At 39.6% G+C, this 27,074-nt stretch overlaps 1 protein-coding gene across 4 annotated transcripts in view; it reads right to left on the bottom strand.

Moving 5' to 3' along the window:
- FAM135A (family with sequence similarity 135 member A) overlaps positions 1-27,074 on the bottom strand; it is a 76,624-nt gene that overhangs the window by 31,633 nt on the left and 17,917 nt on the right. For 3 of the 4 annotated variants that reach the window (XM_072332186.1, XM_072332182.1, XM_072332183.1), the window contains 6 exons: positions 9,708-9,787; positions 4,651-4,790; positions 4,467-4,537; positions 3,963-4,136; positions 1,870-1,996; positions 1,338-1,491 (listed from right to left, as the gene is read on the bottom strand). In XM_072332186.1, coding sequence (XP_072188287.1) covers positions 1,338-1,491; positions 1,870-1,996; positions 3,963-4,136; positions 4,467-4,537; positions 4,651-4,790; positions 9,708-9,787 — 746 coding nt within the window. Of the gene's footprint in view, positions 1-1,337; positions 1,492-1,869; positions 1,997-3,962; positions 4,137-4,466; positions 4,538-4,650; positions 4,791-6,137; positions 6,370-9,707; positions 9,788-27,074 lie in introns of those variants that run through there. The other variant, XM_072332185.1, reaches the window with a different exon arrangement.

Here is a 27,074-nt window from a genome sequence, read left to right as displayed (position 1 = left end):
CCTGATACCAACAATATGTAAAAGCTCAATTACAGTAACTGAGTTCAACAGAAGATTGTGCATGCTTCTGCAAAATCACTCTCTTTTTTTTTCTTTAAATAGCATGGCAAAGCAACAGCAAAGCAAGCAGACAAAACAAAATTAAGGAGGTTATGATTTAATTTGAAACAAAAAAAATAGACAACTTGAGATTTAAATAGGAGGAGAGATTGTCTTCCATCTCATAGATAAAATTACCAAAAGGCAGTTCATTGACTTCAAAAATTAAAAAGAAATCTAAGTGATGGTTTTGTACTTCATGATAAAGTCCAGAGAGCTTCAATTGTTTTGTAGAAGATACCACAGAAACGTGGCTTTTTCCTTTCTTTTTTTTTTTTAATTTATTTTTATTTGTAACTGTTGATGGAGTTTAGAGAAATTAGCGTTAATGATAAGCACTGGTTATTTTGCACGAGCAAAGGGCGAGTAATTACAGTATTATTAGTTGTTTGTGTTATATCAATATTCCCAACCAAAGAATATACAAAATAACTGGAATAAATGAAGAAAAAGAATTCAGAAATAAGAAAATAATTATGGCAGAAACTTTAAAAAGAAAAAAAAAAAAAAAAGACAACGCAAACCACAACAAAACACAGGAAACAAACCATCAGCAGCATCAGTTCAATATATATTAAATGTAAATACTTTTCTCTTAATGTATTTATTTAGAATATTTCTTTTCAAGGTTGCATTTCCCTAAGCCAAGTTACCCACAGAAATGAGTAAAGGTCTAAACCAAGTACTGCTGAAGCTTATGTGAATCTTTGTTGTAACTACAGCAAGGAGTGAAAGATACCTCCTGACAGTGCAATTCAATTACCAGCTTCTCTCCATCACATCTATTTGCAAGTGTTTTAGGGGAATTTAAGGTTCTCCCTGAATCATTTAAATACCAAGACAAAGTCTAAGCCTATTCTAACAGTAACAATAATAATGCCAACAGATTCTACTTGGCAAAGAGTACATTTTGTCCTTACAAGGTAGACTACGAGTTGAGTCATTCATTTAATAGGGCGTTCCCCTCCCTATCAAGATTAAGATAACCACCACAGAACTACCCTATGTAGTGTTTTTGCTTCTATAAAGAAAAAGCCTCAGTATTTGGTATTTTTCTATGCATAAATTTGTAATGCATTTGTCTCTTTTTTCCTTCTTTAATTATTAAATTCCAGCTCAGTTTGAGCAAAAAGGATTTTAGATATATAAGATGTATGAATGTAATGCCAGTTCAGTCAAGGAGAGGAGATATTATCAGGAAAATGCAAAAGTTATACATTCTATTAAGTTCAACATACCCAGTTCAATTCGGTGAGAAGAGGGGAGCTCCTTTGTTATCATAAGGAAATAGCTATGTAAGCCTTTGAAAGCAAGCAGCAAACTGGCACAAAGTGTATAGTGGAAATTGTAGGCATGGCTGAGGAACGACTCTGAAACAACAAAACTGCAACCCTAAAAGAAAGAAAAAAAAAGAGAGAAAGAAGATTTAGGTGTATTAATTTGATACAACAGATGAAGCGTTAACAGAATAAGAAGACGTGCAAATTGTGTCTTTTCATGAACCTCATCCATCTTTTTGCAATTCTCAGTGGTTTGCAGTATCTAAAAAAAGAAGGCTAAGCACTAAATATTGTAAGCTTTCTATCTGCATAATCTTGAAATATGTAACATGGCCTTCTGCAACCATTTTTCTGTTTTCCCATATCGTATGAAACAACAAAATAACTCTTAACAACTCTAAACAATTAACCAAATAATATTTTTGCAGAAGATTGAGATAAAATTCACATCACCCTACAAAATACAAATAAAGCGTTGAGATATTCTTACATCAGCTGATAACTGCTTTGTGTAGTTATTGCCAAAGACCACGCTTTCCAGAGAAGGAATCACAGAGTCCCTATTTTGTGCTGGTGCATTCCTGTTTAACCACGTATTCTTCACTGGGCGAGGAAAACTGCAAGAAACACAAATGAACTGGTAACTCCAACAAGCCACATGTCACAAATTTAGCAAAGTTTCTCAGTTATATCCTGGATGTCTTTACCATGGTGGGCTGCCCTTTTAGAACTCCTCATTCAGGACCTGCCCAAAAGCCTCAGTTAGTCTCAAGCACTGCATCTAGGGAGCAGTCCTCTTCCAAGAGCATCTCCAGCTTGTCGAAGCAATTTAAGAAATTATGACCCTCAACTGTTCTACTGTTGAGTACATAAGATCTTCCTCATACTTTCCAACACAACTAATTTAAACACATTCCAGAAGGTTTAACCCATACAGATCCATTTTGATTTGTGACAGTTGAGAAGTGTTCATTTTCTGGCATCCTTGATGGGGGGGGGACCTTATCTCTGACAAGTGAAGCAGTAGCAAGCAGCTGGAAAGCTGTCACACCAACTGCCATTGCTGTTTTCATAACAAAAGCCTGACCTCTGTTACTTAGGAGGAAAGCCCATCCAGGACAGCTGGGAGAACAGAGAACCCTACAACAGTAGCTTGTGAAGACAGAGTTGGGGAAAAAGCAGTGAAAGAGAAATGAATGCAAAGAGCAGGAGCTTTTAGTCAACGGGCAGGAATAATCAGTGACAAGCTGATTAAAAAAAAAAAAAAAGACTGCACAGGGCAGCAAGACTGTAACCAAGTAGAATCACCGCCTCCCTCTTGTGTGAAATATTATCACTGAGTGTTCTTTAGAGAAGGAGATCCTAGATGCTAGTCTGAAAAGGAAAACGCCCAGAAAGTGACCCCCTAGCAAACTTGCATCTAGGAAAGTGCAAAGGAAGGAGGAAAGAAAAGAAGTCTGCAATCACACAATGGCTTGGGTTGGAAGTGACTCCAAGGATAATCATGCACCAACTCCCTAACCATCTCCAGATCTGGCACTAGACCAAATATCCCAGGGCCCCATCCAACCTGCTCTTGAACTCCTCCATGGATGGAACATCTACAACCTCTCTGAGCAGCCTGTTCCAGCACCTTACCACTCTCTCTGTAAAGAACTTCCCCAACACATAACCCAAATCTTCTCTCCTTGAGCTTAAAACCATTCTCCCTTGTCCTATCACTGTCTACCCTAGGAAAAAATTGATACCCCTTCAGTTTATAATTCACTTTTAAATACTGGAAGGCTGTGATGAGGTCTCCTCACAGTCTTCTCTTCTCCAGGCTAAACAAGCCCAATTCTGTCAGCCTATTTTTGCAGTGAAGGGACTCAGTTCTCTCAGTGAACTGAAGTTTTGCCCTATAGCTAAAGGATGACCACAGGTGAAACACTTGAATTCCACTTGTGTTATATTTTGACAACTGTCATATAAATGCTGCTACTTTAAGTGTGTTATTCTATTACATGAGGTCCTCAAAAATAGGTTCAGATATTTGCTCCTCCCTTAAACAATGCAGTGCATCCCTTCAGAGACACGTCAGTTCAGTTCACTCAGCCTTGCCTCAAACTCATCACCAAAGCCATTCAACTCAGAGGGAAGGAAAAAGAAAAAAAAAAAAAGAAATGACTTGAATTCTGCAAACTAGCACAGTCCTACTGCACAGAATGGCATTCTAACATATGTGAAGATGTGTATTTGCCAGGAGGTGAAGCCAGGTGCAAGCGGTATAAATTCCTTATGCTAAAGGCTTTAGCATTCATATCTCCATCTGATTTTGAATATGAAAAAATCTTAAGGCATTTCAGGTCTTGAAGACCCTGAAAGAAGGTAAGGACAGATATGCTAAAGATAAAGCTTTGTGCTGACAGTGCCTGACAGTACAGCTCTTTTAAGACATTTCTCCACTCTATGGACCTTGGATACCAGATTTATAAAGAAAACCCCACTGCATGGAGACTTAATTCCTTCCTAAACATACTGTTTATATAACATTTCCATTTGGGCACGTGATACTTCATTTACATTTTATTAACAAGAGATTACCTTATCAAGGGCTGATGCAGAGCAACCAGAGAAGCATGGACTATAACCGATATGACAGAAAGGTGAAAGTAATCAAACATAACATTGACGTAATGATGAAGGCCCCGGTGTAAGTTAAAGTGCAACTTTAAAGTTCGGCTACTAATTGGCTGTAGTGTGCTCAGGTCATCTGGTCTAAGAGTAAAACAAACAAACAAAAAAAACCACATACAATTACAGTGACTGTATTTAAAGGGTACAAGCAAGTTATTAACAATCAATACAGATAACAATTTAGCACTGATGTATACTTTGGAATGCAATTACATCTTCCCATGGGAAAAACAATATCAAAATGAGTCAAGTTGGTTATGAAACCTTAGCAGACCTCAGTGTTGGATTTATCTTGTAATCTCATACATGCCTAATAGGAACACAGTACATCTATATATAACACAGATTTAATTAGTTTTAAAAGTTAACATATGCTGCTGCTGTAATAAAATCTTCCAGATTTAAACTTACGAATAGTCTGTATCCGTGAAGTGTAGGTCTAACGTTAGCAGAAAATTCATTTCATTAAGAGACTCTTCAATCTAAAAAGAAATTGTGAAAGCATGAAATCTTTTCAGGTCCCTAATTTGCAGTAATTCAAACTGTACATAACAAAGAGTTAAGCATCTGAATGCAGTTAAGACTAGCAGATTACCTTCCTCTCGTCTAACAGCATTTTTATTTTGAAAATCATCACATCATTCACAGAAACTTCCTCATTTTTGTAGAGAATCTGAAATGTTTTACTGTAAACTATATTGTCATGGATTGAAGCAGGAAAGGCAAGATCTGCACCTGGAAAGAGAAACAAGTATTAATGTCATAGTTCTGGCATCTGGAAACTGCAGAGCAGCTAATAAAGTATCCTACCATTCCTATCATTTCCATGACCACAATTAAAAACATTACACCAACAAAATCAGCAGTTTCCATTTCAGTCAGAGCTACTGGAGTTTGAAGGAATGTGCTTTGTTTCTAAGAAATACTTAATCAATATATTTGAATGCAATTTACTTTTAGTACAATTTCTAGACTGAAGAATCTATAGTAAAACACTTGAGGCATCAAAAATTCTAATGCTATTTCATTAATCATTCCTTTTGCGTGGCAGCGCTTAACCATATTGAGCTCTCAGAATTGAGTACAAATGAGGCAAAGATGCTGAATGACATGGACCACCACTGCAGTGAATTAATCAACAACAGAGGCAGTTCCTCCTTTCCTTTCAGACTTTTGCATACTACTCTGGCCAGATCAGTTCAAAGTCTATCACCTGAGTCTTACATTTCCTGATGAGTACGGTGCTTCTGCTTTCTGCTCAGAAGCTGCTCATCAAAGAGTTCAGAAAAACGTGATAAATGGTTGGGAATCCTTTCTCAGTAAAGGTCAAGAGAATTTTGGAAGAAAAGAGTAAGGGAATCGCTTTTAAAAGTTCCCAAGAAATTATTCAGCAATAATTAACACCAACGTATTATCACACAGGAAATAGGATAATAGCCACAATCCTGTGAAACAATGCATAGAAGAAAGTGGAACTTGGAAGAACTGAGGCAACAGAACGGCCAACAGTTTCTTATCAGTCCTCAACAAACAGCCTCACTCACATAAACCTCTCCCAGAACACAAAGTCTTAGAGGTTGTATAAATGGAAATGTGAAACATTGCTTAAAAAAAGACAAAAAACAAAATGTTTTTTAAAAAATCACTTCAAAGGAACACACAAAAGACAAAGAAAACTAAACACTTTGCGCTTTACAGCTCTGCAGCCCACAGACCACTGATAGAAAATCACTGCCCAAGTCTGTGCATGGCAAACATTTGCACTCTAACACCTTTGTAACGTTTTAGCTTAACCTTCCATCGGAAACTAGAAACCTGTAAAAACACATTTTTCTTTGCTGAAGTGCTTTCATATGCATCATCAATTTAGGTCTTCTGGACAAAATGAAAAGGATAAATCATTAAAAGGTAATTCCCCTATGCAATGCCACGTTCACCTTGTATCAATCCATGTCTTATGCTAGAGGTGAAGGGCAGAGAGGGGATGGTTTCACATTACACATAATCTGACAGAGCTGCACACCATCAGCAAAAGGGATTCTGCCACTGCAGTCTGATACAAAAGTAGTAATGGAGACTCACGGCCAAGGTCCTGCTTCCTCTGCACCACCAGTTCCTTGAGTTATAGCCCTCAGTTCCGCTGACCTGAGCATAACATGAAACTACATCCTCGGAAAAGAGAGAGGAGAGGAAAAGAAGAACCAGTGCCAGGAACAGGCAGAGCCATGTCTACCTGTGGTCAAGGTCTCACAGTATGAAATCAACAAGGCAGAACTATTTTTATCTTTTTTTTATATTATTAAGTCAACTATGTACAGCCTGGACTAGACTATTACTAGGTTTCTAACCTCTCAAAAAGCCTGCTTTGCCACGAAGAAAAAAACAGCGGGGGATGAATGGGTGGATAGTGATAGGACAAAGAAGAATGGTTTTAAACTGAGACAGGGGAGGTTTAGGTTAGATAAAGAGGGTGGTGATGCACAGGAACAGGTTGCCCAAGGAAGATGTGGATGCCCCATCCCTGGAGGCATTCAAGGCCAGGCTGGATGTGGCTCTGGGCAGCCTGGTCTGGCAGTTGGCGACCCTGCACATAGCAGGGGGTTGAAACCAAGTGATCATTGTGGTCCTTATCAACCCAGGCCACTCTGTGATTCTATAATTCTACATATGCACAGTGAACATTTCTACCTCATTCCTGAAGTGCTCATTTTCTCTTGAGACCTCTGTTGCATTTCTTACAGAAGAAGGAATTCAGAAAAGCCTCAAAACTGATTTAACTTCATACAAACTACAATTACCAAAGTTTTTCTTTAACTTCCTCAAGTGTATTTACATCGCCCTGTGAGTTACAAGAATGCCAGGAGACTTTTACAAGGTTGGAGATAAAGCAAGTGTCTTGCCATGTCACCCACTAACTCACTTGTCCCAAGTCCTGAGTACCATAGTATCATAGTATCGTGCGAGTTGGAAGGGACCTTAGAGATCATCGAGTCCAACTCCCGGGATTCGAGCCCTCTAGTGTAGCAGAGCGGCAGTTTTACCCCTTGCGCCACAAGGGGGATTCGAACCCGGGCCCTCTGGTGTTTCAAGCTGCGGTTCTAACACCATTTCAACTAATATTCACTAAAGGACACACGAAATAGAAATGGAAGAATCATGGATTTCACTGGAACAGGCTGCCCAGGGAGGTGGTGGAGTCTCCTTCTCTGGAGATATTCAAGACCCGCCTGGACGCCTACCTGTGTGATGTGGTGTAGGGAGCCTGCTTTGGCAGGGGGGTTGGACTCGATGATCTCTAGAGGTCCCTTCCAACCCGTACAATTCTGTGATTCTGTGATTCTGTGATGGATTTAAATATGCACAGGATCTCATAAAAAGGAGGGAAGGGTCAGGTAAGGGATAAAAAAAAAAAAGCAGGGGAAGAAACTAATTAAGACTGAGGTTAGATATAAGGAAAAAATCTGTTACAGTGAGAGTGACGAGGCACTGGAATAGGCTGCCTATAGATGTGGTGGATGCCTCGTCCCTGGAGATTTTCGAAGCCAGGCTGGATCAGGCCCTGGGCAAGCTGATCTAGCTGTGGTGTCCTTGTTCATTGCAGGGGAGTTGGATTAGATGACCTTTAAAGGTCTGTTTCAACTCTGAGGATTCTATTCTAAGCAATAGGAAGAAGGGAAAAACCAAGCATGTATATTTAACCTGGGGAAATAAAAGGAAGATCTATATCAGAGAGCCTGCAGGCGAGGGGAAAACACACAGCTATGGTATGGAAAAAGCTGCTGACTTGCAAAGAGGCTAGAGAGAGCTAGAAGTAACCAGGTGAGAGGACTTGGAGTACAGTGGGAAAACCACAACTCTGTTGAAGAGAATGAGATTTAGAAGAGAGATAAATATTAGGAAAACAGAATGCCAAAAACACCTGACTGACACAATTCATCCTTCTCAAGGAGAGCCATGAGCTCCTGTACAGCCTCCTCTATTGCCAACAAACATCAGACATCTACAGACTTCTTATGCTGTTCTACAGACAGCATAATAGCAGCTATTTTCTAAAATCATGACAGTCTCATTCACTGGCATCAGCTATTCACCAACCTTCAGCAGCAGAGCTGTGACCAAAATCTACAGTTCTGCTAAATTCAGCAAGCAACCAAAACAAAAAGAAAGCAGAGGTCCTTAGTAAAATATAACACAATCAAATCCACAAGAAGGACAAACGAGTATGTCAATGGCATTTTTACCACAAAAAGAAAAAAACAAACAGAAAACTAACCAAAAAACCAAAGCTGTAGCTTGACATGCCAAAAAGAAAAAGAGCAGCTCTACTCATCCTTTCACCGACTAAAGTGAGGGGGAAAGGATACAAATTACAGTGGCACAAATATCATCAATAACAATCTGATATGCCAAACTGAGAGAGGACCTCAGTTTTGGGGTCAGAGGGTTTTAATTTTTGTGAAATAGCTGCTGATCTGAACTGAACGAGTTCCCCAATTGGTTTCCCAAGTCAAATCAGACATTTGTGTTAATACTGCACACAAAGCAATATAAAGGTAAAGAGTAGCAGGCAGGCAGAATCAAGGGCTGATGTGTTTTGACAGCACTGTTGATCTTAACTCACATCAAATTGCAGCCTTCACATTTATGCCTAGCAATGAGAGACAAAAGTGTTAACACATGTCACCGAATTTATTAACAAGATTGCAGCTTTCTGAAAATTAACTGGAGAATGTTCTAAAATATGCGGCAAAATGAAAGAAACACTCTTGAAGCATCATTAAACATATCATTAGGTTAAATGATAAAAAAAAATATTTCTTTACTAGAGCAAGAGGATCGCTTTAGCACAGCCACATTTTCTAAGCCACACTACACATAATTTGAAATGGGAGGGTTTTGGTTTGTAGCAATTATTTCTTTACTTCACATAAACACAGAAAATCCAAGAAATACTCGAGAAGCTTGAGTAAAATTCAGTGTCTAAACTGTATTCTTCAATGCTAATTTTACAACAGCCTCAAAAATCCAGGTTTTGAAAAATTCATCTCTCTTTTTTTCCGACCACAGTAGGTCCTTCTTGGCAATGCTAAGAATTTCACCTGTCACTTGAAAACTTCATTCATTTTTGTTTTTCACGCTCCTACAGCACAGTGAGGTGTGGGCTTGATAGAACTAGGAGAGCACTAAGAGGTTTTTTCCAGCAGTAACTTTGGATCCTTTCTGAGCCTTTTTGGACAAAAAGAAAAGGGGACTGGGGAACGAGAGAGTTAACAGTCTCAGTAACAGCCTGTATCCAACGTGCTCCATGACTTCAAGGATATCTACTTAAAGGAGAAATGTCCTTGGCAATCTTGGTCCAAAACACAAAGAAGAAAGAGCACATCAGTGAAAGAAAACAGAAGATATGTTTTGCTACCAGCCAAGAGAATTAACAGATGAAAACCAGTAAGGCAAATTCTCCAATTACCTTTTCAGTCTCATTGCTATGAGCAAACTAATTTTTCAGTAGGTATAATGAAATACTTTGTATTTTAATTATGTTAACAACAAAATAGAAACACTTTTATATTACTTATAATAAGGCAAAAATGACATTTCCTTAATTAACAAGGCAAGATAATGACTTCATTTACTACGAGGTTTTGCACTTACCAGTTGCATGTAACAAACTAGCTTCTAATTTGTGTGGAATTCTTGGAGGAATTTTCATAGATGCACGAATCTGGTAAAAGCTAAAGAAAAAGACAGTGACTTGCAACACATGTAGTACAATACATCTCAGTTATCACATTCAGATACGCACAATGAAGGAGCAGAAAACAAGAATGGGGAAGAGGACAAGGAAGACTGAAAAGATTAAGACTGTGCCCTTGTGACTCTTCATTAAGCAGAAAGATAGCCACGTGAATAGAAGGAGGAATCCATTACAGAGATTATCTTTCCAAATTCCACAGTGTTGGGGCAGATTTTTATATAGATATATGGTAGATTTATGCTAGTGAGAGTAGGTACTTCAGATTTACAGCCTAAAAAAAGAACCAGCAAAAAACACAACCAAAGTCTTTTGTCTTTTGTATTCTTGGTCTGTGAATGCATCTTTAAAGAGTTTTTAATCCTGTTTAGTTCCATACTGTCTCCAGCCTTGTGATCTATGCAGTCCCTAATTGTCTCATACACTGACTTTATGGGACTTTTCACACGACACGAGCACCCACAAATACATACTTAGACGATGCGTTCTCTCTGTCTCATTTCACTTCAGATAATTTGTTTATATTTGAGCTGGTTAGCTGCAGTCACCTCCATGAGAGAGTTCGGCGAGCTGCTACACAGCTGCACAAATACCACCACCACCAGAGGGAATGAGAACATTCAGAAGCAGACACCAGGCAAAAGCTTTTTTATTGCACTCGATCTTACAGCTCGTTTTCATCATCTACACTAATCAAGTCCAAAGTATCCGAACCTACTGTGTTGTTCTGATTTTGGGTTGTAGCAACTCAGCCTAAACTGATGATCTGGTAGTTCATTAGTTCTTTTTATTTGCCTAAGAACAAATAAATAAAAATCATTCTTGAATTAATATTTCCACCAAATTAGTACATAAATTTTAGTCTGGTCCAACAGAAGATACTTAATCCAGCGGTGCGGTTACAGAGTTCACAGCAAAACTGTTCCTACCATTTAAATATTGAATAAAGCAACCTCCTGCAAACTAATAACTGTGTATTTTGATTTAGACACCCACAGGTCAAGGAAGATTTCAAGCACATTTCCTAAGTCATTCATAAAGTATGAACTAATTTGGCACTTGATAATGAAAAATATTAACACTTAGTGCTCACTATCACGTTCTACAAGACTGTAAGGAATTACGGTGATTAAGAGAGCCTTTTCATCAGTAGTCTAGTAGGATGCAATCTAGTCTGCTAAGCTACTCTTTTTCTGTGGGTCAGACGTGACTTCTATCCTTCAGTTACTCATTTCACCCACAATGAGGAATGATGGTACATTACAGTGTACAATAGCCTCAGTAAGGAGATACTTCTCACCAGCCTCAGCTTCACTGTGTCATTTCTGGACCCCCTGTAAGCATTTAACAAGAGTATGACACCCTACAAAGCATATCTTATCATGATCCAAATGACATGAATGCGATAGCAGAGCACATTGCTTGTTACCACAGGTATTAAGTAAATGCAAATTCATTGGCATGGTTTATATTAAATATTACACCTCAGTAGTTCAGTGACACGTTGTGTACTTACTAACGTTCTACCAAGCTGGGTCCCTTTATCAGACTTTAAAATAGCTCAGATTTGCATCATTCTCAGTCCACATATAGAATCATGCTGCAGTTATACAAAACATAGCTTTAGTTTAAAATCCGTACCAAGTGTGGACTAATGAATTAGGACTGCAACAATGTAATGTGCATAGCAAAAAAACCAACCAACCAAAAAAAAAAATATCTGAAGACTGAACAGAGAAAGAGGTTAAATTCCATAGCATTTAACGTACTAAGACTCATTTGCCGTAATGATACTATTAGATATTAGATGACTGCTTACATTCTAGGCCCCAATGAAAACAGTAATCAATAGAATTGTTCATGCTTAGAATGTCATTTGTGAAACAAAAGCCTGTTTTGACAACCACACTCTTCCTATTATTAATTCATCAAAAGCAGAGCATCCTATGCTTTATCCAGTAAACCCTTTGCCTGCCTGATGGATTTTAATTTGGGTTAATGGGGAGATGAAGGTGTATTGTTTGCTTGTTTGAGACAGGTGGCTCTGATATTCAGCACAGATTTATACTTTAAGCAGTTTATAGCAAAACATTTACCTGTTAATCTGAATATTTAAATCCTAGAGGAGTTCAGCTTAGGACAAATACGTAAACAATAGTTTCAAATCTTGTGCCCAGGTCTTTGAAACAATTATTCTACAGCATCAAGATATTTTAATTAAAAACAAAAACAACATCCTACACAGTAGTTATCCAAATTACTCACCCTCACTCATCTATACAGTATTTACCCTATAGATTAAGGATCTATCTGCAAACGAAGTGCTGTGACACTGATACAGAATGTTTTACTTACAACCAAATAGCATTTGCAATGCACAAAGTAGAGTTTTCTAAAGCTCAGATACTTTCTGGGGCACTCAACAGAGCTGGCTGATGTCATCATCAGACCTCCCTCAATTATTTTTCAACAGTCTTGCCAGCTATACAAATACAATAGTTGAACAACTGGCTGATAGGTTGCTCTCAAAGAATATGGTAAATGGGGTTACACCAGGCTGTTGGCCAGTCACTAATGAGGTTCTGCAGGGCTCCATTTTAGAGTCAGTTCTCTTTAATGATTTTATAAATGACACGGAAACAGGACTTGAAGGCGTATTAAATAAGTCTGCGGATGATATTAAATTGGGAAGGGCTGTTGACTACTCTGAATGTGGAGAACTCTATCTTGCAGAGAGATCCTGAATTATCTGGGGCAAGCCTGGCTCTATATACAGACTGGGGAATGAGAGGCTGGAGAGCAGCCCCATGGAAAGGGATCTGTGGGTTCTGGTTGATGTCAAGTTGAACATGAGCCAGCAGTGTGCTCTGGCAGCCAAAAGGGCCAAATGCACCCTGGAGTGCATCGGGCCCAGCACTACTATCTAGTCAAGGGAAGAGACTGTCAGGTTGTATGCTGTTTTGGGTGCCACAATATAAGAAGGACATAAAACCGCATTACAATCTACAGCTTCCTCACAAGGGGAGTGGAGAGCAGCTCTAGTGATATCAATAGGACCCAAGGGCACAGCACAGAACTGCATCAGAGGAGGGTGAGATGGTGTGTGAGGAAAAGGTTCTTCACCAGAGGGCAGTGGGCATGAAGCAGGTTTCTTGGGGTCATGGCCCCAGGATGCTGGAGTTCAAGGAGCCTTTGGACAACACTCTCGGGCATTGGGTTTGAATTTTGGGTAATGCTGTATGGAGCCAGGATTTGGACTCAGTGATCCTTCCTACACAGATCTCTTCCAATACAGGAAATATTTTTACATTTCTATGATACTTTCCTCATTTGACAGCAAGTTTTTAAAAGAAATTTTAAAAGAATGCATCAAGACTGGTCATTCTCTTTTCTCTGAGCCCTACATTTCTCACCTTTCCATCTCGGGACATTAATCAATTTGTGCCACAGTCCTTCCTTTTCTATCAAAAAACCAACAACACAAACTGAACACTCCCAGCTACTTCTCAGCTGTACCATAAATGTTGTCTTATTGTGATATATCTTCAACTGACCCATAAGTCTCATCTATCCAACTGCATCTCCTTGGGAGTCCAGATAACAATTCAGTATCAAAGTCTTGTTACATTCATTTATCTCAGATATCCTTAAAATACTCTGCAAATAAGATCTGAATGCAATCAACTCTTCATTATCTTATGTAATGGTAGAATGAAGGTATCTTTGATAATGGAAAATTCCAAATGATAATGGTGCTACATTTCATGCCATGAATTGTACTGGAAACGAACCCAGATAGATGAAGTAATGTGAGTCTAACAGAACTTTAAAACTCCTTGTCCAGCATCTTCCAAGAGTTGGAATGTGCAGACCTTAGCAAGCAATTGCAGGCTTAGTGTTAACACCTTTCAGAGAGTCTAACACTTTGGGTCCATCAATGTATCTACATCTGAAGACCTACCCAGTATCCACAAAAATAGAGAACATGGTACAAAAACTGCAGCAGCACGGTTAGTTCTAAAGCAAACTCAATGAGATTCAATGAGCAAGTCTAACTTCTGCTCTGCCCATGTTTTCTGACATGTACAGGTAGTCTCAAGAACATCAAACAGGAATACTTGAACAAGCACTGTGTCAGTCTGGACCTTTCTCAAGGCTTGATTGCAACAGTGACCTGCAAAAATGACTCTGATAATAGAGACAGCCTTTATGTTTTATTCAATACTATTGTGAAACTATTTTCCATAGCAGAAATGTTAACAGAAACATTAAAAAAATTAACACAGATCAAGGATAGGAACTAGCCTTAAGAATCCCCAAAGTGCTGGGCTTCTTAAACATAGAACACTACTCTTTTTTTTGGAGGAGGAGGACTCTTGAGTAACAATAATTTGAAATAAATCTGTGTTGTTTTAGACCATGAATGCTTGGCAAAAATTCTTAGTTTGAAGGAATGAAGTACATGCTTTCTTATGGAAGATAGTCATTCCTGTATGAGGAATTCCCATCTAAAGCCTTGTAGAAGGCTGGAGTAAGATTGACCAATTCTGAAACTCTGTACAGCCATAACTGCATTCAAAATTACAAAGGTGTTTTTTAATTCCTGCACTTTTTCATTTCTCCTGGGTTCCACAGCTGAATTGTGGTACGTATTTGCACTGTTTTACCTGGAGAATGAGGATTTGTTCACTGAAGACACTGTTCACTACAGGGTTCACCACCTCAGTTTTCTCACAGATAATATAACTCAGTAGCTATGGAAATGCATTCTCCTCATTTCCCAAACACCATCAGGTCATCTGCTTTTCATTAAAGGAAACCATGACTACTACTTAGGCTCTACAATGGCAGCCCATCCCAACACTAGTCTTGTTAAGACAAGGTAAGCCAATGCCGTTTCTGAAACGTCTAGAAACAATTACATCAATAAAGTAGCTGTAGGGCTACTTTAAATTATCTTCCTGATACAGAACAGAGGCACCTCTGCTTACCGCTGTCAAAAAAGAATGTTTTATGCATAGTGATAAGGACACGCTCACTTAAAAAAGCATTACCAACAGATCATATGGATTCTGTCTTAGGAATAGCTCTCACTCTGCAGTAGTACAGGCCAGGGACTGCTTGCCTTGACATGCCATGCTGAGAAAGATCTGGGAGTCTTGGCAGACACCAAGTTGAACACAAACCACCAGTGGGGCCTGGCAGGAGAATCACAGAATTGCTCAGGTTGGAAAAGACCTTGAAGATCATTGAGTCCAATCACAACCCTAACAGCTCTCCGTTAAATCATGTCCCTGAGCACCACATCCAAACAGTTCTGAAACACATCCAGGGATGATGACTCAACCACCTCCCTGGGGAACCCACTCCAGTGCTTAACAATCCTTTCTGTAAAGTTTTTTTCTGACATCCAACCTAAACTTACCCTGGCACAACTTGAGGCCATTTCTCTTTCTCCTGTCACCAGTGAGAAGAGACCGACCTGGCTATCACTGTAAGCACATTTATAATATTGAAAGAGAGCAGTAAGTTCTCCCCTCAGCCTCCTTTTCCCCAGACTAAACAGCCACAGGTCCCTCATCCTCTCCTCATAGGGCATATTCTCCAAGCCCTTCACCAGCCTTTTTGCCCTTCTTTGGACCAGCTTCAGCACATCAATGTCCTTTCTGTATTGAGGCGCCTAAAACTGAACACAGCACTCTCCTAAATCTAAAGTCAGGAAGACTTCCTGCATGTACAGAGACAAGGTGATTTGCCTGCTTCCCTGAAATGCAGCATCCTCAGGTTCCTATTACATTTATCCTTTCTTTCTTAGCTCACAGACAGCAGGTCAAAGATGTATGCCAGATCTCTTACTATTTCACTGCATAAAACCTTAGTCCTGAAACAATTTCAAACCCGCATCCCAAAAGGTACCTTTGCTTTATATTTACTGTGTCAGCACACACAGTCAATACACTAATAGAATGCTTATAAATATCCATAGTGTTTCTACCAACCTGAGCCTATGCAGTGCACTACATGTATGTGCTTGCTGATGCCCATTTATCTCATTTGGTCCTGAATATAATCATATGCACATCCATAATTCCATAATAATGCTATTAAAAAGTTGAAGGATATCTGTAGCCTAGTATCCTTACAATAGACACTGTAGAAAAAGGTCTTCTAAAAACGATAAACAGAATTACTGCTCTCCTGTGGGCTGGGGAGAACTTCACTGGTCATCCTGAACAAAGGATTAAATCTTTTCCAAACAAGTTGCATTAAAGACTCATAGACTCAAAATCTGATATGAGTCAGAAAATACTTTCCAACACAGAAACACAGATTTCCTTTTTCTCTGGGATCATCATTTAGATGGGTATAAATAATACCTTTTCCATCACATTTGCTGAAAAACTACATTTATAATCCGAGCAAGAAGTTAGCTTAATAATAATCAGAATATATCTTGCTACCAACAAAAAAGTAAAGATAAGAAGTAATGGTTATGTGACTTTTTAATGCTCTTACGTGGAACCGCAGGCAGTAATGTGTGCAAGTGCAGTCATCGAGGACAAGTGTTATTAAAAAAAAAAAATCTCATGCATAAAAAAAGCCTGTGTACTTTTACAGAGACAGCTGCATGAGCATTTACTTGAAAAACCACTTACTTCACCAGCTAAAGCACATTCCAAGGGAAATGCAGGTCTGGAAAAGTTTTATAATACAATTCAGTGAGGTAAAACTTTTCTGCAGTTCCTTTCGCCAAGCGGAGGAGAGGAAGAAATGCACGTGGCAAATTCTGACCTTGTCCCTGAGTCCCCATGCACTCAACGCACACATAAATGGATTCAGTCACACTAACAAGAGCAAACACCGAACATCTTGGACTGCAATATTCACAGTCACACTGGGTCACCTGCAGGGCAGCTTCTAAATTTATCAGTTCACAAAACGAGGGAGCAGCTGTGACCTTGCAGATGCAAAACCTCAGGAGAGCCCTTGGGATCTACTGAACGTGTGGTCCTGTTGAAAACCACCTGCTAGTGCAGAACGCTACTGCTAGTGCAGAACGCTACTGATGATCCTCTCCTTTCACTTGTCCAAGCTGACATCAACCAGACAGGTGTAGCAAAGCAAGCTTCATCTGGTGCACAGAAAACAGAAACTCTCACTGCAGTAAGGGTTTGAGGCAGCAATATACCAAAAAAGTCCATCAGAGAGAGAACATTTTTAGCACACTTCTGTTCAGCATCTCCCTGTCCTACAAGATAAGCCTCTTGCTACAGTGGAGACCCTAACACCAGTAATTCTTCCAAGAATGTAGAAAAACCCATCTTAAAAGCAGTAAAGGCATTTAGCACTTCACACAGCCAGTCACAAACCTGGACTGTTTGGAATTTTGTTGGGAAGCATCTTACTTTAAAATATATATATCTTGTGTCTATGGAACACCTTGTTTTCTAACAATGAAGGATGTATTTGAACAAAGCAGTTCTTGAACTGAAAGTTGGATGGCTATTATTTGGAAGACTATTACCTCAATCCATCAGACAAGGGAGACAGGAAAGTGAATGTAGTAAAGGATTTTGCCTTATTATTACAAAAGGTTTTTCTCCATGTTCTTACCAGCAGCACAATTGGGTACAGTTCCTGCAGTGGTACTCAGAAACTTGAAAGGGAAATACTACTCACACATAAATCTCCTTGTTTCTTTTTTTAAAGAGCCCATTAAACATACTAATAGATTAGCTCTTATAATCAAATAAATCTTAACTTGTATCAGTCTATGTTTATAATTTTAGTTCCCCTTCTATATCCTGTTATTACCGAAGGGAATGTAATAAAACATGCTAGGTTTTCTTGTATCTTTAAATTATAACAACTCTGTGAAGCTCATCTTAATGATTTCCCTGCTATGAAAACTTCCCAACCACATTTACATAGCTTAAAATTATTATTATTTATTCGATTCAAGATACTAGCATCACAAATAACATTTTACAAGTGTTTATCTTTCGATTGTCTTGAATGTTTCAGTTTTCTGGGGACAAAGGTACAGGATGCAGAGTCTTCCTGGCAATTGGGGTCACAGCTTTTCCAAAGCTCCACCTTCTGCAAACAGACAGTGGTTCTTCTTCAGAAACATCAGAACATGTTAATTTTGAAATCAAGGTTTAGCAAACACAACAGATGGGAGACCAGAAGACAAGTCTGACAACTCATTTTCTGGTATTTGCTCCAATGGTCTTTCAATTTTTGATTCCCAAGTTTTGCAGCTGTGCCATTCTGTTTCATCTGTCAGTAATCAAACATACAAGCTTTACCACTCACTTGGTAGCCGACTTTAATGAAACTTAATCTCTATTCTATGAGCAAACATAGCAGGCATTTAACTAAAAATGGAAATTCAGGCACCATAAAGAAAATTGTGACAAAAATTATGACTAAAAACCCCCACAAAAGCAACAACACCAAATGCACACCAACTATCATGTTTTATGCAAGATGCATTACATAAAAGTCAGTGCTCTCTTGACCCTTACCAGGGTTATTTTTTTTCCCTGTAGACAGCTTCACCACTTAAGGAAGTTACACCAGCTCAAGTTCTTTTTTTCTTCTTTTCTAGTTTATATCAAAGTAATTTCTAATACAACTGCTCTTAGATCAGATTTAGACATTATGAAAAAAAAAAAACAAACAAAAACCCAACAGTCCTTTGGCATCAGAAGCTTCCACCTTTCACCTTCAAGCAAGGTGAAGTTTCATGACTTGATTTAAGCCAGCTTAAGACAGCATTGCCAGGAGCAAGATTGGAGCAAAGTCACACTCCAAAACCTCTTGTGTTCCCTGGTTTAAGGCTGACTTTCTGCCACTGCTCCTTGTAAGCAGAAATCTGCCAGACTCACCGAAGTATTGCAGGTTCTCCTCAGGGAACTGGGGGGGATCTTTGCTACTCTGAATGTCAGCATACTTGCATTCTGTCATCTCCTTCCTCCTTTCCAATGGGAAAGGTCCTGGCACTGTAGTAATCATTAGGGTCCTTTCCCTCAGAAATATCAAGGCTTGAAACAGATAAGCTACAGCTGTCTGAATCCTTCAATTTGTCTCATGCTAGCTGGCATCAAGGAAATCTTTGCTTCCTTCATAATAAGGAAATACCAAGAAAGTCCTGAAAATTAGACTGTATTTTTACAACATAAGGATTTTTGCAAAAAAGTCAAGTTTGAAGAGCTCTGCTCTCACTTTTCCTTCTGCCTTATCCTCCCAGACACTCACTCTTGCCCCCATGCTACAGTGTATTTCCCTCCACTCAATCCTACCAGCATTCTACTTGCAGAGCAATGCTGCGAACTGGACCAATTCAGCAGCTCAGGCAGCACAACTGAGAGGATGTCCACTGTGGTGATGAGGAACAATCAGGAGCAAGGAAAGCAGAAACTGCAAACTTGCATGGCCAACCAGGCTCTGTACCCACAAATGACAGCGAGGGAAATTAGAATGGATGTAGCCTATGTCTGTCACAGCTCCTTATCCTACAAGCAGGGATACCAACTGAGAGGAAGGCAGAAGTTCAGACAGAGGGTTTCTTTCAAAACATACTCATGTCTGGACTGCTCTCAGCAAGAGATCATATTGACAAAGCAGACCCCTACTGTGTGACAGCCTCTTAACATAGAAGACCGAACTTCCACGGTGTTACAGTCATATCAGCCCAGAAGTCAGTTGGTGATAAAAGCAGGGATGCTGTTCCTCCACTTTATCTTCTACTCTTGCACTGGCAGATTAGCACAGGTCTTGTGGAAGGTGGGCCAGGGGGTGGAATTATACTGTCTTAATTCTTCTTCTGGCTTACCATTTTGGTTCGGCCTATGAAAAGGCTGAAGAGCATCACTGCAGGCACACAGGAAGCACCAGAAGAGGTGCTCTTTTCAGACTTTTGCTATGCAACAGGTCTCCTTTTCACTAACACCTACATCCTCAGCCTAACATCCAAGCCCATTTAATCCACTCCCAGACTACACTGCTGCCAGCTGATACAGATGCAGCTCATCTGATTGACCACAGAACAGCATGATTGCAAATACCAACAAAACAAGAGATTACCATGCATATCAAACCCTTTGGCGGATACAAGCCACTGTATTGGCTTAAGCCAACTACAAATTCACAGACAAGAATGCTGTTTCACAATGGATTCGAGTCCAAGGAATTTTCAAACTTTCTGGGGAAACAAAGTCATATAGATTAACATGGATGTGTTGAATTGGGCAAAGTTCTTCTATTTTTTTTTTAATAAATAAAAAATGAAGAGCTCAGATGTGTAAGCCTGAGTGCCTCTAACCCTCTGGAAACACCTCGAGTTTCTTACCTGTCAACTCAAGAATCTGGCAAAGGGAGAACAAGTGGAGAGGGATGAAAGACAGTAAGAAATCCCAAGGTATGAAAAGTTACTTTGTACGACATACGGTAATTGGAAAAGGTATCAGGAGGTTTAACGAGTGAAAGAAGAAGATTTTAAGAAGAGATGTGAAGCAACCTGAGTTGTGAGTAGGCACTTGATTGAAAGAGAAGCAGCAAGTCTGAGTTTGGTGGTGTGACAGGTGTGTGACAGGCACTCAGGTTCAGGTAAAGCTGCATTTCTGAGATCACCCTGTAAACCTCTGTCTGTGATGGCAGATACAGAAATGCATAAATATGTAAGAATGGATCTATGCACAGCAGAAGGGGCACGAGAAGGCACCATGCCAGGATTTTCTGTTGTACCACGAGGCAGACATGACTCTGGAATACTCAGTGAACATTTCTCTCTATTCCCACTGATAGCTTTGGATCTCAAGCTAATTTAAAGAACTAGGATAAATCATCTTTCTGCAATAACCAAGTGCATGTAATTAGGGAAGAGCACTTAGAAACGAGATTTTTCTCTGGTTCTCATTGCTCTCAGATAGACTGGTCTGAACTGTAAGCTAATGCAGAATCTACATGCTAGGAAAGTGCTACACTTGTGAAAAAGAATCTTAAAATTAGCAATGCTAATGACTAAGCATGCACTTAATACAAAGTAAAAACTGCTTCTGCTGTCATATGCCATTCCAGAATACTGAACTCAGTAGAACTCAGATTTAGAAAGAGAAGTTACATACTCAAGAAACCATTATTCTAATGTCTCCAACTAACACCTCAGTGAACACCTACTCTCATACTACACACAGAAGTTAACTATATTGTTCTAAAGGTTAAAAAAAAAAAAAAAGAGAGAGCTTTATCTGGAGAAAAATCATTATATATTCAGTACTGTCTTGCACTGCCACTTACTCCTTAAACTGAACTCACTGATCATGTTTCTGCTGACAATCTTCATTCAGACTGCTGACAACTCTGCACAAGGCTCCATAATCCTTACACTGCAACATGAAATGGTACCTGGTCTTACACATGCAAGGCACATTTTCCTTGATAACGCAAAGGAAGAAGCAATTACACAGACCTCCAAGTACAGGCTTCAAAAGGAAAAACATATGACATAAGCCATATCACAGTTACCTTTAATGTTCTTTTCACACAAAATAGCTATACTAATGGCAGTGCTCCAGCACACTTCAGCAAGACATCAGGATGGCAAAAGGACGCATCTGAACATTTTTAATTTTATTTCTTGGAAAGTAAATTTTGCCCAATTCAGTGTCTGGAAAGTACATCTGACTCATTCAAAATAACGAGCTTTGAATGTTAGGATGTCTTGTTTCCTTCCAGAAGGACTACAAAGGTGTGGAAGCTAAGGTCCGAATAAAATCCAGGTTCATCTGAAACCTGTAGCCAATACCTGAGAAGTCTAGAATATACAATGAATACTCAGGAACATTTATCGAACACCGAGGCATATTTTTGGAAGTATACTGGCTGAGGGAATGTTGGAGGACTACAAAACAACATTAAGTTTTTCTAAAGAAACCCTTCAGTACAGCTGCAATTACCAACTGTTTGCTATGTACCCAGGAATAATGACGTAAGCACCTGTACCCATTATATTTAGATACCTCAGAAGATGTATCTAAAATCAAGAGCTGTAGCCATCTGATTTAGTTTCTCAAGAGCGAGGCGAGTCTTCTAGGAATTAATGCATGGGAGAAAAAGATAAGATTCTCCAAGTCTGAACAGAAACGCAACTTACAGTTGTTTTAAACAGCCATTCAGCAAGCTTCCCTGCACGGCCAGAAGTATCCTAACACAAATATTTGAGTCAGATATCTAAAGACAAGTGGTACAACCTCCCAGTGCCTTAAGTTCTATTCATACAGCTAAGGAGAACATAGTTCACAAGTTTTAATTTCTCAGCTCACTCAAAGGAAGCAGCGCTCAATTCTACACTTACTTTTCCAACTTCTATTCTCAACAAACATAGGGCTTTTCCTTTTGAAAAGGCAAGATTCTGAAGTAGCACCGTTTGGCGCTTCAAACAGTCATTGCTCTTTTGACCACGTCACATCTTGGTCCTCTCAGGCATCCTCCATCAGAAGACCAATTGAGGTATTTGATCATACTAACTTCTAACATCTGAAGCAATACCAACTTAAAATATGACTTTTGATTGCTCATGCCCAGTTTTGCCTGTTTTTGCCTCAGAGCAAGAAGGACCTGTGTGTGCAGCCACTACTGAACTAGAAGCAGAAATTGATCCACTTAAAAAAAATGAAAGAAGAAGAAAGAAAGAAAAGTACCTGCACTCTTGTTTCCTAGACAGAAAATTCCCTGCTTTTACAGCCTGGCCCGCTACATCTTGAACCTGCATTGCTGCTATTTGTATTACTGGAAAATCATAAGCTGTAGAACAGTGCTCATCTTGCAGCTACTAGACCAATCTGACAGTTTTCTTCTCCCTTTGAAAAGATCGTATTACATTAAGCAAAGATCACAGTACAATGCTTCAGAAGATCTGCTGCTACATGTCAGAAAAGGACTCAGAGCACTTATTTTCTAAAGTCTGTGTCATACGGGAATGCAGTTTGAAAGTAAAAGTTTGACTGGGCTTTATGAATTCCAAACAAAACCAAACAGGTCTGCCTGAACACGCCGTGTACCCTGTTTGCTATCTGATCATATGCCAATGACACAAACCATTCGCAGAGACTGCTTCTTTATTTAGGAACAGAAACTGTCCATCTCCTGATTCAGCCAGGGCTAAAAATGCTAACTGAATGCAAACGAATTATAAAACTAACGCAGATAACTCACTGGATCCAGAGAAAACAAAACAAAATAAGCTTTCATTTGTTGCCTGATTTCTCATTAAATTACCATGTAATCATAGTAAGATTCATTAAAATTCATACTCTGATTCAGTGTATTTTCTTTTACGCTACATTGCAAAACAAGACAGATGGAAGCATAAAATGTCAATGCTGCCAAGATACATTTGTAACTCTCCGCACAGGGACAAAACATGTATCTATGGCACAGAACAATAACATAAGGTTAATTTCCCAATAGCCTCCAAGAAGTGTTTTCACATTTCTGTGATGTTGACCTTCAAAAAAGAAACTTTTACCTTAAATAATAACAATATAAAAAGATAAATCAGACTTAGAGGCTTTGCTGTTGAAAAGTCTTAAGTGCATATCTAGCTAGCTGTGTGCACCATTACAGACAAAATAACAAATGCTTAGAGACAAAATAAGATTGGGGTTTTAAGAATGCACGCAGGTAGAGAAAATCTAGACTAATGTTGTTTTCAAAGCAGATCTCACAGCAACACCTGTGCTGTGCTAAACTACAAGCCAACACACACACACACACACACACACACACACACACACAGAATGACCCGGGTTGGAAGGGACCTCCCTTCAGGTATTGAAAGGCTGCAATGAGGTCACCCCGCAGCCTTCTCTTCTCCAGGCTGAACAAGCCTAACTCCTTCAGCCTGTCCTCACAGGGGAGGTGCTCCAGTCCCCTGATCATCTTTGTGGCCCTCCTCTGGACCCTTTCCAAAATCTCTATGTCTTTCTTGTACTGAGGGCTCCACACCTGGACACAGTACTCCAGATGGGACCTCACAAGAGCCGAGTAGAGAGGGACAATCACCTCCCTGTCCCTGCTGACCACCCCTCTCCTGCTGGAGCCCAGGATCCCATTTGGTTTCCGAGCTGCCAGAGCACACTGCTGGCTCACGTTGAGTCTCTCGTCCATCAGGACCCCCAGGTCCTTCTCTGCCGAGCTGCTCTCAAGGACCACTCCTCCCAGCCTGTACAGGTGCCTGGGGTTCTTCCGGCCCAAGTCTCTCTTGTCCATTTTCCGATTCATACTTGAAAAAGCAATTGTTAATGATTATAAAAAATAGGCAGAATAGGCCTTCCTATAATAAGCCTAACGAGTTAACTAGCTGCCTGTTGTGCAAATGGAGAGAGTTCTTATGCCAAATGGCTTACAGAAAAGGAGACAACGTGGAAATATAAATAGGGATATGCAATGACACAGACACAGAAACTGTCAGTGTTTCAAAAGTGATTTGAGGAAACAGCTTTTGTGTGAAGACACCGGCAAGACAGAAAAAAAAAGACTTCTTTCAGACAAACCCTGTATGACAAATAGTGCTAAAGAGTATGAGAATTTTCATTTTTCAACTGTATAAATGCACTGAGCATCTCTTTTGCAGATTTTTCTAAGTGGAAAACCAGTATGGAAAAACTAATAGCTTGGTTTGAAAACTGAGAAGTGGGAAATGCAGCCTGGCACCAAGGCTAAGCTGCTAATAGGAGTCAGGCAACATAACACGGGAAAGACAGAGACCTTGCTTTCCCAAAGTGCTTGACGCTGTGATGAGAAAGGAGTCAGAAGGCTGACAAGGTCAAAACGACAACCTTCAAAGTAGGAGAACATAACACATATCAAGGTCAAATGAAGACTAAATGAAGTAATTAAGGGAATTTACCAGTTTGTATTATATACCAGACTATGAAGGATATCATATTACAGTCCTTCACCCAAAAAGAATTCACGATTGGAATAAAGCCAGGATGTAAGCAGGCAGTTGTGTATAAACAGGATAAAAAGACTGATCAGTTCATCCAAAGTGAGCCCATAATCCCCGTTTCTTCCTCAGGAAGCCACTTCTCTAGTTTAGGGCAAAGCCAGTGTTCAGGCAGGACAACTGCAGAAAGCGGGCACCAGATCTGTCATTCATGAAGTCTCAGAATCCTTAAGAGAGTTTTGTGGCATGTAGGGTTTTTTCTCCATGTTTAAAACATGCATCATTTTTGAGTGTCTGCCACTCCCAAATGTCAGAAAATAAGGAGACTTTAAATGACAACAAATATAAACACGGAATCACAGACTCACAGAATATTCCAAGCTGGAAGAGACCCATAAGAGCATTATTTTGGCTCATCTTCAATTCACTGCCCATCAGGCCCTAGGTGTACTTTTCTGCAAAGCTGTCCTCTAGCCAGTTAGCCCCCCAGCCTGTACAGTTACATGGGGTTATCTGCCCCTATCTGTATGACACTGCGTTTGCCTTTAACACAGTGAAGTTTCTGTCAGCCCATATCTCCAGTTTGTCTAGGTCCTTTCGAAGAGAAGTTCCGTTCTCTACTGTATCTTACCACTCCCTGCAGTTTGTTATCATTCAAACACTTGCTGAGAAGGCACAGTGTCTCATCACCCGGGCTGTTAATCAAACTATACACAGTATCGATCCAGTTTCAGCATGTGAGGGATGCTATCAGTCATTAACTGCAGGTTGGACTTTGCACCACTTGATCACAACACTTGGGGTACAAGTCATCCAAACAGTTTTACACCCAACTCATTCTACTGTTCTCCAGTTCACACCTCACTCAGACCACACTATGCCCCATCCTTGGAGGCATTCGAGGCCAGGCTGGATGTGGCTCTGGGCAGCCTGGTCTGGTGGTTGTCGATCCTGCACATAGCAGGGCTGTTGGAACTAGGTGATCACTGTGGTTCTTTTCAACCCAGGCCATTCTGTGTTTCCCATTTTATTTATAAAAAGACAGCAGTACAAAACCATAATCTAACTGGAGCCTTTATGAAATAAGATGACAAAAGAGCCTTGTTATCTCAGATCTTCAATCTCACAGCTCCCAGCCAATTAAATTTCTTTTATACATTTTGTCACACAATACTCACATATCAAACATTGTTCGGACAAAAACTCCCATGATCACATCACACTAATTTAAAAAGGAAAACTATGAGAAGTCCTATCTGAATGGAGCAACAGATTAAAATAAACCAAAAGAGCAACCTGGAGCAAGCTCACTTTTAAGTAATTGATGCAGAGCTATAAGAAAATATTATATAATGAGATAGCTGCATTAGATAAGAACTTAAATTGTTCTTTAACTACATTATGTAACTCTACTACTTACAGCTGCAGTGCAACTTTTAGGAAAAGTAAGCCACCAAAATAGGTCCACAGACACGGGACTTATTCTGGCAGTGCAGCTCCTCCTTCCTAACATTGCTTTCTAAGAAAACATGCCCAGAGTTGAAGGTTGAAACCAGAGACTCGGTGTCTACTTGTAATTTTTCTCATGTCAGCATTCTACTTCTCTCAACTTGCTCTGTCAATGTACTGCATTATTAAGAGCAAGCTTAAAAGAAACGTGCCAAGTTGAGCACCATAATTAAAATGCAGTGCTTTGCTTCCTAACTACCTTGCTGAGGGATCATTTGGATCAGAGGGTGAAGATAACCTAAAGATTTCCTTTCCTTCAGGCTCTTTATTAAAATTAACATGTTGCCATGTTCTAGCCTCTCCTTCTCTGCTAATTTCAGGGAAAAAAGGATACAGCTCAAGCAACTGTACTTTTTTTTTGTCAAAGTAATTAGAATATTCTCAGTATTTTCTCAGACCTCTTAAGCCTTCCTTAATCTTCCTCCTCCTCCAATGAGGACTGAAATTACAATTTCCCCCCAGAAGATGGATGCAGTCAGTTTGCTGCATATAGTATGATTGCAAATGATAGTGAACATAACAGCTTATCACTTGTCAGTACCAACTTCAGCCCAAATTTAGAGAAGGGTAAGCTGTCTTTATAAAGGCATCCCTTGACTCTTCCTCCAGATATCCTTCCCAGTTCTGTGGAGGCAGAAGCTGGTGAAGTTCTCTAATGCCAAATTGATAAACTAATAACTAATAAGAGCAGCAACATTTAAAAAAGATTTTAAAAGGTTCAAGAGAAAAGCCTATCATATTTCAAGCAAAAGGGATTACAGCAATTAAGATATGAAAGGGTAAAAGCCTGGGTAAGGATATC

The sequence above is a fragment of the Excalfactoria chinensis genome, chromosome 3 (genome assembly GCF_039878825.1).
Source record: "Excalfactoria chinensis isolate bCotChi1 chromosome 3, bCotChi1.hap2, whole genome shotgun sequence".
Lineage (NCBI taxonomy): Eukaryota > Metazoa > Chordata > Aves > Galliformes > Phasianidae > Excalfactoria > Excalfactoria chinensis.
Note: the sequence above shows the minus strand (reverse complement) of the source record. Positions and strands in the feature narration are given on the sequence as shown.